At 38.8% G+C, this 15,301-nt stretch overlaps 1 protein-coding gene across 6 annotated transcripts in view; it reads left to right on the top strand.

The window, feature by feature from the left end:
* EML4 (EMAP like 4) overlaps nt 1-15,301 on the top strand; it is a 147,194-nt gene that overhangs the window by 97,717 nt on the left and 34,176 nt on the right. For 4 of the 6 annotated variants that reach the window (XM_050972127.1, XM_030235379.2, XM_018915046.3 and 1 more), the window contains 3 exons: nt 2,059-2,084; nt 2,538-2,570; nt 13,389-13,512. In XM_050972127.1, the coding sequence (XP_050828084.1) occupies nt 2,059-2,084; nt 2,538-2,570; nt 13,389-13,512 (183 nt within the window). The remainder of the gene's footprint in view (nt 1-2,058; nt 2,085-2,537; nt 2,571-13,388; nt 13,513-15,301) is intronic. The other 2 variants (XM_018915052.3, XM_018915066.3) reach the window with 1 other exon arrangement.

A 15,301-nucleotide genomic window follows, 5' to 3' on the forward strand; every position in this document is an offset into this window, starting at 1 on the left:
GTCTGTAGTGCTCTCCTTAGCTTGCATCTAAGACTGTCAAACACCTAGTCTAGAGTGGTGCAAGTGCATTCTTTCTTCCCTGGGAATGGGAAGAACAAAACAAACTAATCTTGGGTGTGGATAGCGGCACATTTATTAAAAGCTTTATGCTTAGCCTGGAGAGTTCTGCAGAGCAGTGGAGTGCTGTGTGTGAGGGGATTATGTGTTACATATTTTGCAATATTTCCTTTTCTTTTATAATTGGTTTTCACTGCTGGAATTGAAAAGCCCTTTGGCAAGTTAGATTATAGCATGGCACTGCTGGATAATATTTTGGAATGACAAAACCCTCTGCCTTGATTTTTTTTGCTGGGCTTTTTGCTATGCTGCTGAAATACCTTTTACAGTGTAATACATATTTCAAATTTGCTAAAACCAAAAAATAAATTTTGCTTTTATTGATTCTTTATATATTGGTTCACACATGGTCAAAATAGAGGTATTTTATTTCATTTTTCTGTGATTCTGCTTATTTCTGAGAGATCTCAAATGTTGCCCTTTTACAGTCTCTAATGTAGAATAAAAGTCAGGTATCTAATAAAAGCATGGAGAAGAAAAGATTAGTTTTAATTATTGTTAGAGAAAGCTGTCTGTTCATAACTTGAAGCTGTTGTATCTTAACTATATTTGGCAAAAGCAAAGCCTCAGATATGAATTGTAGACCATTACCTGCTTGAAGTGTGGGTGTTGTATTGTTGTGTCCCTTGTTCTTAAGCTGAGATTTGTAACAGAGGCACTATTTGCATACAAAGACACACATTAATAATCATTTCTTACTCACATTGTGTGCCACATCTCATAAGAACTTGGTTGGTATTGAGCAAAGATGTATTTTTATATTTAATTTATTGTTCCCAATTACAAATGTTGGCCTCATCTGCTTGAAGCTACGGAGGTCTTGTGCAAGGGAACAGAATTCAGCCCCTGATGTGGGCCCCAGGACAGAAATGTTTTACATATGCTTTGCACTATCAGCCCAGGATATGAACTTTGTTTATGCAGCTCAGTCTGTAAGGCAGCACAGGGCTGTAAATCAGTCTGATAAGGCCCTAAGAAGGAAGAGGGTTCCCATGCAGCCCATCATTCAGTTGTTTTCAGGCAAGACTGGGAATCCACTTTAAGTTTTTCATTTGGCAGTGTGGCAAAGGGTGATTCCACCAACAGCCAGATTTTACTTTCCTCATGCATATGCTTGACCCTTTGTCACTGTTACAAAAATTTGACCTCCATCCAGCTAAAAATACTGGATGCCACTCATACCTTTCTGCTGAATTTCGAATGTATTCAAGAGGGTGTTTCATGCAATGCATTCTCCTATCAAGGAGTGTTATTCTATTAAGAAGTAGGTCTGATGCTGGAAATTAGTATTTCTTCCCTCTTCACAAAATAAAAAAAAAATTACTGAGTTTTTTTATGAGTAACTCATTTCTGGCCCTGGTAAGGAGAGATGTCTCAACTATGCTCTGTTGAAGACTTTGTTGCACATCCAGTAATGCTGCAGAGATCTGTTTAAGTGAAACTGCAACTTGCTTACATTTAATCCATGTGTCCAATAGAGTTAATTCCTAGAAAAAATTGTGCTGTTGTGTGCTGACAGCTTATTTTGACAGGTGTTAAATGCTTTGCATGCAGGCCTGAGGATATTTGGCAGCTTAAAACATTTTGTTATTACAAGTTCTCAGTCTCAAAATGGAGTTTTCTGTGCAAAAGGAACATGCCCTCTATAATTTATTTTTAAAAGCTTTTTTTATTTTGTAATTTTCAGAGTAATTCTTGGAAGCCCTTCCCATAGGGCCAAAGACTAAGTCACTTGAAAGGTACAGTGAGCTTCATAGAATAATATATGAATAAAAATGCACTACAATGATCAAGATTAGCTGTTGAGCATCGTATGCTGCAGTTACACTGTACACAGAATCTGATGAGATTGCCAAATGCAGAAATGAGTAAAAATTTATGGTATTGCCTCGATAAGCAGTTTGCATATTATTAATGATAATATTTTGAATTTTTCCACAGGCACAAGGATGTCATTGTCAGCCAAGGTAAATAAAAACATTTTTCAATACTGGATGAAGTTGAAAATATTTGTTTTTGACTGAATAGTATTTCCTGTAGATGAATACAATGGGACATATGCTTATGAAGCAGGGGTTTAGAGGCAAAATGGCATTAATCAACTCCAAGAATTAATTTGGCAAAAAATTACTCCAGACACATATATGAATCTTTAAAATTATGGAGAAATAACTCATCAGATTGGATCTTTAGTAAGATCCACTTCTACAGAAGTTTTTGGTAGGTGGGTGGAGGGAGGATTTATTCATGTGAGACAAACCATTCTCTAAAAATTCTTTTCTTTCTCTATGTATATGTGCATAGAGAGATTATAAAAATAAAAATCTAAAATTTGACCTATGTGGCAGTCTTCATCCAGGCAGGTGTGAGTGAGACTTTAGAAATAGTTTTAAGATATTTTATTTCTGTCCCATAACTAGCAAAAATGTCAACTCGTGAAAAAAACAGCCAAGGTAAGAATTAAGCTATGCCCTTTGGTCGCTTTCTTCTAATTTAGCACTCTCACAAATCTTTTATTTGGCTTCTCACCATCAAAGAGCATCAGTCTCTTAATCATTCTCTTAATATTTCAACTCTCTTCTCATGGAAATTTATATGGATATGCACGTTGCAATCTGTATGGGCACTATTTGGGAATAGTTAAAATAAATTATGGCACACATAATTTCATTGGAGAGGAATATGTGTTCAAATAGAAGTCTTGCATTGTTGCCTAAGATAGCAGAGTATTAAGAACTGCCAACTAAAAGATTTGTTTTATCTCAGCTTTCTGTCTTGCCAATATTACAACATATAAATGCTGATTAGACAAGAACAGAGACTGAAGGTTTTAATAGTCTCCTGAAATGAAAAATGAGTTTCTTCTGAAGTGTGTGTCTTTGCACCAATGAGTCTTGCATTCTGTGGCTACCTGCTGCTGCTGGCTTGTTCAGTCAGGAAAAGGAGCCATCTATCTGAACATCGTGGGATGTGACAACAAAAGAAGTCCACTTCTGGTGTTGCAAAACTACTCTGCTTTGAATGTCCTGCAAACTGTACTGAAGCATGCAGTTTCAAAACTAAAGCATGTAACCCAAGTGCATGCTGTACACAACAGATCTATGTGCAGGGGTTTTGTCTTGTGCTTTTTTGCTGCTAATTAAAAAAATCTGTAGTCTTCAGATTCTGTGCTGTCAGCAAGTCTACATTATTCACACTTTGATTGCTTTTGGTCTCCTTCAAAAAAGAAAAATAAGCCCTCTGATTTTTTGAAAGTTAATATACGAATTGCTGGAATAAAAGCAAAAAGCAACTTGAATCCAATTGCTTTATCTTCTAGTTCACAGAGAAATTACAGGTATAAAAATATTCTGAATTGATGCTTACCAAAAATGTTTTCAGACAAAGGGTGTGTGAAAGGGAATGAATAAGTATCAAGAACAAAGAAGAAATGTTTCATTATGCCATGATGCTTCACTCCCACTGTGTAACAGTACATATGTGTAGCACTGGCTACTGTAAAAGGAGGGCTAATCAGTAGTGGCCAGACTGACTGCAATTTAGCTTTGCAAGTTTTTGAATAAACCATTATATTAAAAATGCCTTTCCTGGTAGAAAACAGCCTTTCACAAAACCAAGTTATGTGTAGCTAAAATACCTTCAGCACTAATAACTTTCTTACAATGTGCTTCTACAGCTCTGCTTGTTCTGCCCAAAATGGACCATACTGAGGTTCTCTCATTCTAGTAGCTGTAACTGTAGTGCCCTCAATGTGCTCCCTGTCTTCTGTGTTCCTGTGCAGAGGATGTGATGCATGGGCCCCTTCCAAGTGTGTCATGCCATAGTCTGTCCTGAGCCTAACTGGAATCAAAGAGAAACATGATGCACATAACAGGGCCCCACACATTTGGGAGGTGGAAGGCAAGTCTTGTCATAGAAAATGCATTTGCTCCATTTTAAATACATGGAGTGACAAAACATGGTTCTGTCTCTAACATGGATGCAGATACATTTAGAGGATTCAAAGTTGTTTTGGTTTTTTGTTTTTTTAAATTATGGACAACTTCATGCATTTTTTACAGATTTTAGAGTGTGTCTGTGGGTGTGTGAGATTGTTAGCATTTATATTGTGTTTGCTGCCACAGAGAAAAGCCTGTGTAGGTTGCTGTTGCAGCAGGTTTGCCTATCCTTCCCAGTGTAAGCTTAGCAGTACTTGGTCCCTTCTCCATCAGGGCAGATGACTTTAGCCTGTTTTGTACTTGACAGTTGTCACATAAGTAAAACAATGTCCAGTTGGCACCTTGACCCAGCTGGTCAGGAAGCTGAAGAGTTGCACAGACAGTTAGCATCATGTTTCTGGGGTAATCCTGTGGACTTGACAGTGTTGTCTTGGATAGGGTGGGGTGAAGAGTTGCCCTTGCTCATGGTGTTTGTATAGAAACTTCCTGTTCTGGAAGCCAAGGACACAAAAATTACAGCTGCTTTAATGCTCCTTTGTGGCTTGCCAGCCTTTGCCTCTAGGGGTGAGCAGTCTCTAGCAGAGTGTTAATTAAGTTACAGCAGCTCCCCTGAGCTGCTCACTTCACTGAGCTGTGTGTAAAACACTGTGTATGCTCCCAGCACTCATCTCCCACAAGGATTGCGTCCATGTGCTTCCTAGACCTAGAAATTCTGTGAAGGTGACTCTTGGGAAAACTGCTGGTGTGCAAACTGCCACGCTTCAAAGCAAATCTACAGTAAAAATGCATCAGTGTCTTTATACACACATAAAATAGTTTGGAATCGCTGTGAAATTGAAGATTTTCATAGCAGAAGGTGCTTGCATAGGATAATGGGATGGAAGACAACAATTTTGTGTTGCATTGAACATCCTGGAATCACTTTGTTTTCTTTTTTTTGATTTAGTTAATAAAAAAACAGCTTTGAAAATGTTGGTATGGTATAGTACCACAAAATACAGCTGAGCACATTTTTGCATACTTAGCTCTCAGAATGTAATTTTTCTAGCAGCAGAAAATACTGCAATTATATCTGTCTTTTAATACTCTGTAGATTCATTGTGGTTTCTGTTGGTGTTGGTTATTAGCTATTAAAGGGATAGACTTGGGGAGCAAGTGAGAGTTGTAGCTGAGCTTCAGCAGTGAAAGGCACTAGCTGTGGTGTCAGAATTGGCTTTGGTTTGGTGTGGAGTCCCCCAGAGAGTGCTGCATGTAAATATCAGCAAGACCTAAGCAATTCTCTATTCCTGCCAGGAGCAGCAGCAGCATGGGGAGCCACAGCCTGCAGCTGCCTTGTGGGTAGCCACTTGGTTTTTTTCCAGTTCATCTCCATGCCAAAGCCACAAGTGTTGCAGTGTCATCTCGTACCTTCTCAGTAGCCAGTTTTGTTCCCTCGGTGCCTTTATCTCTCCCACTTGGGTTATATTGCATATACTTCAAGTAAGGTTAGTCCTGAGCTTTATGCTTCTGGTTGTGTGCTGCAGCAGAGGTCATAGGGTCAGTTTGTTTGTTTGTCCTTGTAAACCACCAGCCTTTTTACAGTAAAATCCAGTACTAAAATTCTGTGAAAATCCAATAAAGCTACAGCCTTAAAAAGACCCTAACTAAAGTTACTCTTTTAAATTCTTTACCAGCAGGTGTTTATAATTCCCTATTAAAGCCATCTTGCTTCTCACTTCAGCAGAAACATTTTTTAAAGTATTAATCATAAGGCATTTATATTTTTATACCCAGAAGTTAAAGACCTGGCTTATTTTGAGATAAAAGGTAATTTATTTCCCTGAGATTGTGTGTTTGAGTTTGGTTTTCAGTGATAGCAGCTCCATATATGAATCACTTGTTCACTTATAATAAAGTAATAAGAGACACTTAAACTTTCTGGATGGCAATAAAAACCATATGTGAAAGAATTAATGAAAAACATGCACTGCATTCCTAAGTTTTTGGTGTTTTGGTTTTTTTTAATTGTGCTTTTTCAGTTTCCAGTACTTTTTCTTCTGTTAGTTTAACTGTGTTATAGTTTTAGCTTCATGGACAGAGCAAGTGTGGAGCACACAATGGAAAAAATGTACTCTGCTGACAATGTGTGCAGTCTGCAGAGAGTGCAGAATTCAGTGGCTACCTCAGACTGCTTTCTCATCAGACAGTGATTTTGAATCAGATGGTTACTGAAAGTGCTCCTGTACCTGAGAGCAAATGGAGACTCCCATCTATCATTATTGGGTTTCTTGCTCTTGTTCAGCTACAGTGCATATTATTAAAAACAATCAGTACTATCATAAAACTAAGTTTTGTATTTGGGAGTGTTTATCACTGATTCTTGGTGAAGTTAGGGTTCTATAATTTAAGCAGGAAGCATTTAGATAGAGTCTTATTGAGCTTGTTTGGGTCCAGTATTCCTTGTTCAGTCTTTGGTTTTGTTTTTAATAAAAAGCTTGAGTTTAGTATTCAATTGTTTCAGTGCTGATGGTAACTGTTGTTAATACTTAGATTCATAATGTCACCCAATAAATGAAAAAGCAAAGTTCACTTATCAGATTATGTAAAATTAAGAACCAAAGATCTGTTAGGAAATTTCAAGGCAAAGCTGTAAAATCATTCCAAATCAGGGCAAGTCTCTCATCTCATCTATTGTATTTGACTGTTTGGCTGGCATTGCACCAGGGCTCTGTAACAACAGTGCATGTCTGTCTGTCAGGTTCAGCAGGCCTTGGCACAGATGAGCTTGGGGTGAGAGATGGCAGACCTGCAGGCACATGGGAGTTGCACTGGAAGGTTGAATGTAACGGTCTGGGCTTGGTGGCTGAATTTGGTTATTTGTCTCTGTGCTGTTAGCACTGGTTTAAATTAGAAACAGGCTTCTGAGCTCTTGTCCCTCAGGTTAGTGGTCCTGCAGAGTTCTTGGACACAGGCCTGAAAGCAGAAGGCTTGTGGGAAAGAAGCTATTTCTAGTTTAAAAAGCATAGCTTCACTGGTCAAGCAACTAGAAGGTGAAGACAGATTAATAAATGTACCCTGGATGTGGTAGTTTATTGTATATTATTAGAGTGTTCTGCATGACCAAGCTAGCTGGAGTCTTTTGGGGTTTTTCATTTGCCTGTAAATCACTTTAGGGTGCTGCTACACATAAATAGAACTGAGCTGGGGTTTTAATGCACTGGCCCATGTTCAACTTTCAAACTAGAGGGGGTGGGACCTACTGAAAAATAGTCAGTAATAATTTGCAAAATTACTTTAATAATTCCTTTAGTTCTAAACTTGTGTGTGTGTGTATACAATCTACTGTATGCTCATTAGAATCCCATTATGTACATTCTTGCTAGCTGAAGAACAGTTAATTACAGCACAGACTTGGGGGGGGTAGCTCAGTGTCTTGTCTAATAAGGAACAGTGTAATATAAAATAGATTCTCTAATGTTTATGTCCAGTCTTGTTGAAGAAATCATTAATTGAGGGTGAAGGTTTCTCACATGCTTCTACAAAACTACTTGATTTTTTTTTTTTTGCAGCATGTTTTTTGTAAAACATGGGAGGATTTTGTAGTCTCACTGTCTTCAGATTTCTGAAGTACCTGAAGAGTAGCTTTCATGTCTTCTGAATTGCTTTTTGCCCTAGATACTTCTGAGTTAGTCTACAAAGACTTCTTTGATCTTTTTTTCTCCTCTTTTCCTAATATTTTTATTATTTTCCTTTGCAAGCTTTTCATATTCCCCTAAGAATATGATTCAGGGAAAGTAATAAATTTCTTAAGTGCCATTGCATGAGTCTGTCTGTGCTGGCTTCATGGAAGCACTAATTTCAGCCTTTCAGATGGCTTGAATTGCAATGTCTTTGCTCTCTGTTATCATTTGCACAGTTTTTCATTGGCCTTACCTTCCAGTTTGCTTTCCCTGACTTGCTGGGTTTTAAACTTACTTCCAAAGGTGAATTAATAGAAATTGTTAGGAGTTGAACTTTAGTGTTAATGAGCTGCTTTTTCTTATTTCTTTAACTTTTTTTTTTTAATAAGGCCTGATTAAAAGCTTATTCATGCTCACTATTATTCTACAAGTTTTATTTGCCCCTAGTTTTAGTCAGTCCTGGATTGCCATGCCTTGTCAACAGGTTCCTTGTATGCAAGGTATCTGTGCTGGCTTACAGTCAGAGAAGATGCACTCATTTCCTTGCAGGTCAGCCAGGCTTTTGGAGCTCCCTCTCACTACCAACACCTTGTTTCACCAACATATTTATTCCTTTCTTCTCTGTCAGCCTGTAAACTTCCAAAGAACTTGCTGTAGATACTTTGGCTGCCAACATCTACCTCCAGCCTGCTGAGACCTATTTGGCTTAGTGTTTTCACTAATGAACTTAACACAGGAAAGCAGAAGCACTGAGATTTCATTAATGGCTGGGAGGCCAGACTGATAGAGTTGGAAGCTGAGATTTTAATACAGTAAAACCTAGATGTTCCTGAGGCTGAAGTAGTATTAAAAAAATAATTAAAATATTCATGCAGGAGTTGCTAGTGATGTTCTAGCTATAAACAGCTGCTTGCCAGAATTAAATGGTAGGGGAAAGGGCTATAGCATGCCACTTAATTGTACAAAGATTGAACCACTCACTTATTTTGATAACACCAATGCAGTCCCAGGATGTATCAAAAGTAATTCTAATGGAGATAGAGGCCTAGTGGAAAGTGTTAATGCATCAAAACCCTGGTAGGTTCTCCTCTGTAGTACTGCATACACCCATAACCATAAAGGGTTAATGTTCTTGTGCTGTGGAGACAGACTAAACCCTTATTATACAAAAAATAGTGTTAAATAGCTGGATGGTTTTTTTTTTTTCAAAATATGAAGGCTTGGAGGATTGCTCTTTTCATGCTCACCCAGTTTACTTCCTGACAGCAGATGGGCAGACCTGTGCTGAAATGAGCAGCCACGCTGTTACACACACACAGAAAGAAAACAACCTGGCCTTGTGCTATTGTCACCTGGAAATTGAGAAGTCCCCAACTAGTAGGAGGAGGGTTTTGGATGCTGTTTGGAAATCAGCAGTGTGTTTGTGTCTCTCAGTGACAGCCAAAGCTCTGCTCTCCGAAGCAGGTGTTGCAGTACTCTAGAGAGTGAAAAACATCAATGCAAGCAGAGAGAGGGCACTGGCGGGGCATACTGGGTATCTGCCAGGCTGGACTAGGCTGAGCTGAGCCAAGCCATGATGTTCCTCCAGCTCATTACATTCATTTGCATTAATTTTCAAAGCCACATGCTTGAGCAGTGTTCAAGACTACCTTTAGATGTGCCCTCACCATGTCCTGGCTTCTCTTTTGGTGTCTCCTTCTGAGCAGTGTTTTGTGTCACTTCAGCTGGCTGGGGCCATATTTTAGTCAAATTAAGTGTTTCTACATCTTTGGGGCCAAGTTAATGATTTCCCCAAACCTCTGGGGAACCCACGGAGAGCCAAGACCTGCTTGGAGTCTGCTTAGGTCCAACACACCCAGAGGGCTGCTATGCCTGAGCCAGTCCTGGAGCATAAATTGGGAGTGCTGATCCTATGTTCCCTGGCACTTGTGTAAAGAGATTGCTGAGGCTCCAGAGGTGAAATACCGTGGAGCCAAGCAGAGTTTGGCAAGGGCTGTGAATTTGAGCTCAAAGCTGCACAAAAAGCAGCTACAGCTGTTCCCAGTGAAGAGCTGGCCCCTGGAGCCAGGGCGCTGCAGCTGCTTGGTGCTACCTTTTGTAGCAATTCTGGGCTTGAGCTACTCCTTTTTGTGTGCTGTGGGTAATCCATGGCACCTGGGTGTGCTACCTGCAGAGCCTCAGCTGTGCTTTTCAGTTGGTTTGATCCACATTTGAAAGGATCTATAGGATGTCTGCAGCTGCAGATTAATTAACTTAGCAAGTGCCAAGGGTTTTTCATGATATGCCCTCCTGGCCCTTTCCACATGCATCCCCCAGGCACTCCCTTCCCCAGATGCTTCTGCTCAGTGGATGATGGGATCTGAACATCTCTTTATATGGTACAAAATATTTTTACTTTCCTACCTAATGTTTTCAGGCTGGTAGATACAAGAATTGTCAAGGATTTTTTCTTTGTTGGGGTTTAGTGAGTTTTTTAACCACTCTCTTCAGAAGTTTTGACTTTTCCTTTCTTGTCATCCCTTACATACATATCTGTCATAACATGACAGGCTCTTTTTTCCCAAAAAAAGGAAATAAAAGTCTAGACATGCTGTTTTGTATTGGAAAATAGTGAGGTTGAAGGAAAGGATCATAGTCTAATGCTCTTGATCATTCACTTGAGCAAGTATAGTATGAAAGAGTTAAATCACTGATTTTCTCAACTTGCAAATAGAAGAATTTGGCCTCAGGCAATTAACTGCTGTTTGAGAATGGTGTTGGTAGCTGTCATCCTCTCTAGTATTTCAAACGATTTTTGCATTAATATTATATCTGCCCTACAGGTTCTAACAAAAAGAAATTTACAGTCTTAGACAAAAAAAAAATCTTTCAATGGGCTGTCTCTTTTTCTAATCCTTCTGCTTCTTTAGGGAGAGGCTCAATCAAGTTTTACCTAGCCTGTGTCCTTCTAACAAGTGTTTTAAATATGTATCTTCAGAGGTAATCTTGAGTAAACACAGCTAGTTGAAAAGGTAAAAAAAAAATGTTCTTTCTTTAATGGGAAACTTCAGAGAGCTAATTTGTATCTGAATACCCTGTAGATACTCTTTTCCCTAAGCTCCAGTAGAGCCTCTTCTGCCAGAGGCTTGACTGAATTCCTCTAGCGCTCTTCATGCCTCTCATCTGCAGAGTCCAACAGGTGCAACTGCCTCCATCCATAAGAATTTCAATTGCAGGTTGTCTCCACTGTTCTAAGCAACAATGAGAAATTTGATCCTAAATTTGTGGTGTCGTTTTGCACTGATCTTGTGGAACCAGAAGTGTCAAGCTCAGTGTTAAATTAAGAATTTATGGATTAACAATGAGTGGTCTTTTGTAAATACCCTCAGGCTTTAATTTCTAAGACTGTAAGTGCCAGATTTTAATAGAAAGGTCTTTGTTAATACATTACTCTTGGGTTTGGCCAGTGTTGTTTTATCTCTGAATATACATACTATTAAAAATATATTGGTGGGTAAATGAGACATGGTACTAGTTTGGATTAATTATCTAAGCATTTATGTCAAACTAGTGACAGCTCCAATCTTTAGCTTTTCTTAGCAATGCAATTAAGCAATGAGCATGTGGTAAAATACCTGTTGTGTCTAATTTAGCTACCAGGGAGTGAATTTCTTTGTTCCTTTTTACTTTATCTGAAACAGGTTTTCTACTGTTCTCAGTGGAAACTCATGGGGCTCTTGTTCAAAGCACCCATGTTTTTTCTTGGAAAGGAGTGAAACAACTGTTTTTCATCTTTTTAATATTTGCTCCTTTTGTACTCCCGGACTTCTGTGGCTCAACTTTCATTGTATTAATATGCTAAATAAGAAAAAACCTTTATTTATGTGTTAGTTTTAATTTTTTCAATTATTGTGGTTATTGACCTGGTTTCTTTTGCCTTTTAGATCTCCAGGTTTGACTTGAGCTGTTAGTTAAGCTATGATTCTGTGGAAATAAGTCTGAGTTTCTCATAATTTCAATTTCAGATGTTTTAGGGAATGCCAGACAGAGATTGCACAATCATGCAGTCTGAGTATTAATCTTATGCTTAATTGGGGAAATATTTCCAAGCATTCCTTGAGGATTGTAGGGAAGTCTGTTTCATGTTTCTTAAAGAAGTACTAAAGTAATTGTTAAAAAAAAAAATCTTAATTTTAGATCTTAATGTTTGTTGCATCAAATGTGATTAGAGATTTCTTAATACCATACTGCTAATTTACTGCTATTCTTCTATTCAGCTCCACTTCTAGTCCACTTCTACTCAAGTATTCAAATTTTGGTTTGAACTCTGAGTTCCCTGTGTCTGCTATGATTTTTAAACCCCCACTCATAAAAAAGTGTCAGTGTTCCAAATTCACAGCAGAATATTCTATTACTTTGGTTAATATTTATGCTATAAATGGATATTAACTACTAATGAAGTTGAAGAGCAATAAAAAGTTACTACTTCATTGGTGCAAAGTTAGTGGAATATTTGGCTCTTAATCATCAGTGCTTTTTGAAATGGGACTGTAATTTTCCCTGGTGGTGGGGAAGCTCACATTCCTTGTAAAGGAACTCCTAAAGGCTTACAAAGTGCTCAGATTCCCACAGAGATTATATACACATGTCATGTCACAGCTGTGAGCAGTATTAGCTGGAGTCATTCTGAGCTGTTGCTTTTTTCCTTTTACTCCTCAGGATACAAAGCTTAATAACACAGGTTGCTGTTTTAGTTTGTGATCGTTTATAATTCTTGATTATATTCATCTGCAAAGCTCTTGACACTTTCCTGTGGTGTTCTTGTGCCTTAGCTTGGCCACTAGAATTTGGAAAGGTGGGTGGCTGGGTGGGGGAAAGAACCAGTTGGAGAGTTGGCCTGGGAGGGTTGTGGTTAATGGGTCATGCTGTACCTGGTGGCCAGTAGGTGACACAGGGAATTCTGGCAGGATTCTGGTCTGGCCCTGCCCTGCTCATTGTCTCTAGCAATGGCCTGGGGTGGGTGACACAGGGCACTCTCAGGTTTGCAGTGACAGCAGACTGGGGGCCCGGTGGCTGTGTTGGGGAGATGGGCTTGTGGGAGCTTCATTAATTAAACAGAGACAAATTCCAAGTCCTGCACCTATGGAAAAGAGTCTCTGGCAGGAGCACAGTGTGGGGACAGAGGGGCTGCAGGAAGCAAGCTGTATGGGAAAGGCCCCCGAGGTGCTGTCAGGTGCCAGGAGAGGCTGTGCCATCTCCATCCTAGGAGTTTTTGAAATCTGCATTAGGCAAAAGCCTGAGAAACCTAGTTTGGCTTCATGGCCAGGCAGAGGTTGAACTTGGACACCACATCAGGTCCTTTTCAACCTGAAATACCTCATCCTTGAATGCTGTGACTAATTATTGATTCAGTTTCAAATTTGAATTTTGAATTTTGCCTTTATAACTTAACTTGCATGTCTAAAATGCTACATGCTCAGCCTGTTCTATCAAAAATTCAACTAACGCTTGTTCTGTGTGCTTTTAGTGTTCCATTAAAAAAAATATAATCTGGGCCTTTACCAAGATCACATCTCAAAAATAATTGTTATATAACCAGTGTGATTTGCATCTCTGTGCTTATTACTGTGCTTATTTCTGCTGCTTCTTTTGTGTAAACTTGCCACATGATTAATGTGCCTTTTTCTTTCAACAGAGGGAGAATATATCAAGATGTTCATGCGAGGCCGACCAATCACAATGTTCATTCCTTCTGATGTAGAAAACTATGATGATATTAGGACAGAGCTGCCTCCTGAAAAGTTAAAACTGGAGTGGGTGTATCCTTAATATCAATAACTACTCACTGTTCCTTTTTGTCTTGTCTTGCATTTTGTCCCTTTTACAATCCAGTCTTGTCTCTTCTCTGTTAAGAAGTAAAAACTAAAAGGTGAGGGAAAATGTTCAAATTACCATAACAATGGAAATGGCTTGTAAATCCTGTGTAGTACAGCTTTGAATGGCAGGCTACATAGGTATGGAAATGCTGTACTTTTTCTTTGTTTGTTTTGCTGTTGACACTAATTCTAATTTATTAACTGGCTTATATTTAGTGCAAAAGAAAGCATCTTTGGAAAGTTACACAATTTGAAAAATGTCCTCCTCTACCTCCCACTACATCAATGTAGGCTTTGCTTCAGAAATACTTGGTTTTCAACTATGGAAGATGTTGAGTTTGTGTCCTTTTGTATGGAGTGAGGATTGGAGAAGCAGCCACCCTTTGCTTCTGTATTTCAGCTCCAAAGTGAATCAGTTAATTTCTTGGAACCTAGTTTGTATTAAATGCACTAAATTTGTCATTTGAGGAACTGAGTAGGTGTGTGGCTGATGAAAATTCTCCAAGTTTACTAGATCAGACTTAAAGTTCATTTTTAGAGATGTGCTTTTGCACATGTTTGGGTCTTCCTGTCTCTCCCCCATCTCTGGTGATTTTTCCAGTAAGCTGTTACTGTGTAAGTAAGTTTCTTAGTACTTCAGTAAAATAACATGTCTAGGCAGCACTTGAGTTGTTGTAATAATCTGGAGTTTAATGCTCTGATGTTGCTGAAAGCAGGAAGATTTTTTTAGCAATGTTGATGCTACGCTGTCACATGTCAGGAAGAAAGTTTCGGATTAAAGTCTGACTGGAAGGAAAACAGAGCTTTTATACATGCTTTGTAAAACTGTGGTACCAAATTTCCCAACCATCACAGCTCTTGGTTGCTGATGCTGGTGCTCGTGACAGCTGAGTGAATTGGGTCAGTCAGTGATCTGGCTGAAATGTAATCTCTTTTTGAGAAGCTAATTTTCAAGCAGGACCAATACATTAGTTTGATTTGTGTCACAAATATGCAAGGAGTGGAACTGGCATACTGGAGGACATCAGCTGGACTTTTCCAGCATCAGTGAGCAGTTTGGCCTGATGAAAACTGATCATGAAATCACACCCTCAGTTAAGTAGGTGCAAATCCCAGTGTGGACACATTTAATGTCCAAGAACCTTAAGTTCAGGTTAAACCAGCTGGCTGCTGAGGTCTAATGAAAGTGAAATAAATCTAGTCAAAAGAGACTGTCCATATGTTTTGGAATCTGTTAAGGGAAATGTCATCCCCAATCAGACCAGTATATTTATGAGTGCAGGGTGTCTTTTAGATGGAAAGGTGAAGCAAATGAGGAAAAGGCAGTAAAATTTATGAGGACTAAATATTGGTCTCTATGAATTTGAACTTGAAAAATTGCTCTTCAGTTGGAAATGCAGCAGCAGACCTTCTCCTTTATGCTTAGGTTTAGCAAGGGGAACAAATCTGCAAGGTAGCTGTATCTTGCAAATATGGTGGCAAACTGAACCCTGTACACCTTATTAAAAAGGCATGGGGACAATGATTTATTGAGTATTTTAATAATGTCAGTATTTTACTGATGCCACCTAAAAGCTCAACTGAGTGTTGAATAATAGTTCCATTCATAACTTTTGATTTGAATTCCTATAATTCTCCTGCCTTCTGGATGATTTTTATAATTAGGTTTTCCTTTGTTATTACTCTTTTGGAAAATGCTGGTCAACCAAGACCAACTGCAAGGAAACACCAG

Source organism: Serinus canaria, chromosome 3 (genome assembly GCF_022539315.1).
Source record: "Serinus canaria isolate serCan28SL12 chromosome 3, serCan2020, whole genome shotgun sequence".
NCBI classification, from domain to species: Eukaryota; Metazoa; Chordata; class Aves; order Passeriformes; family Fringillidae; genus Serinus; species Serinus canaria.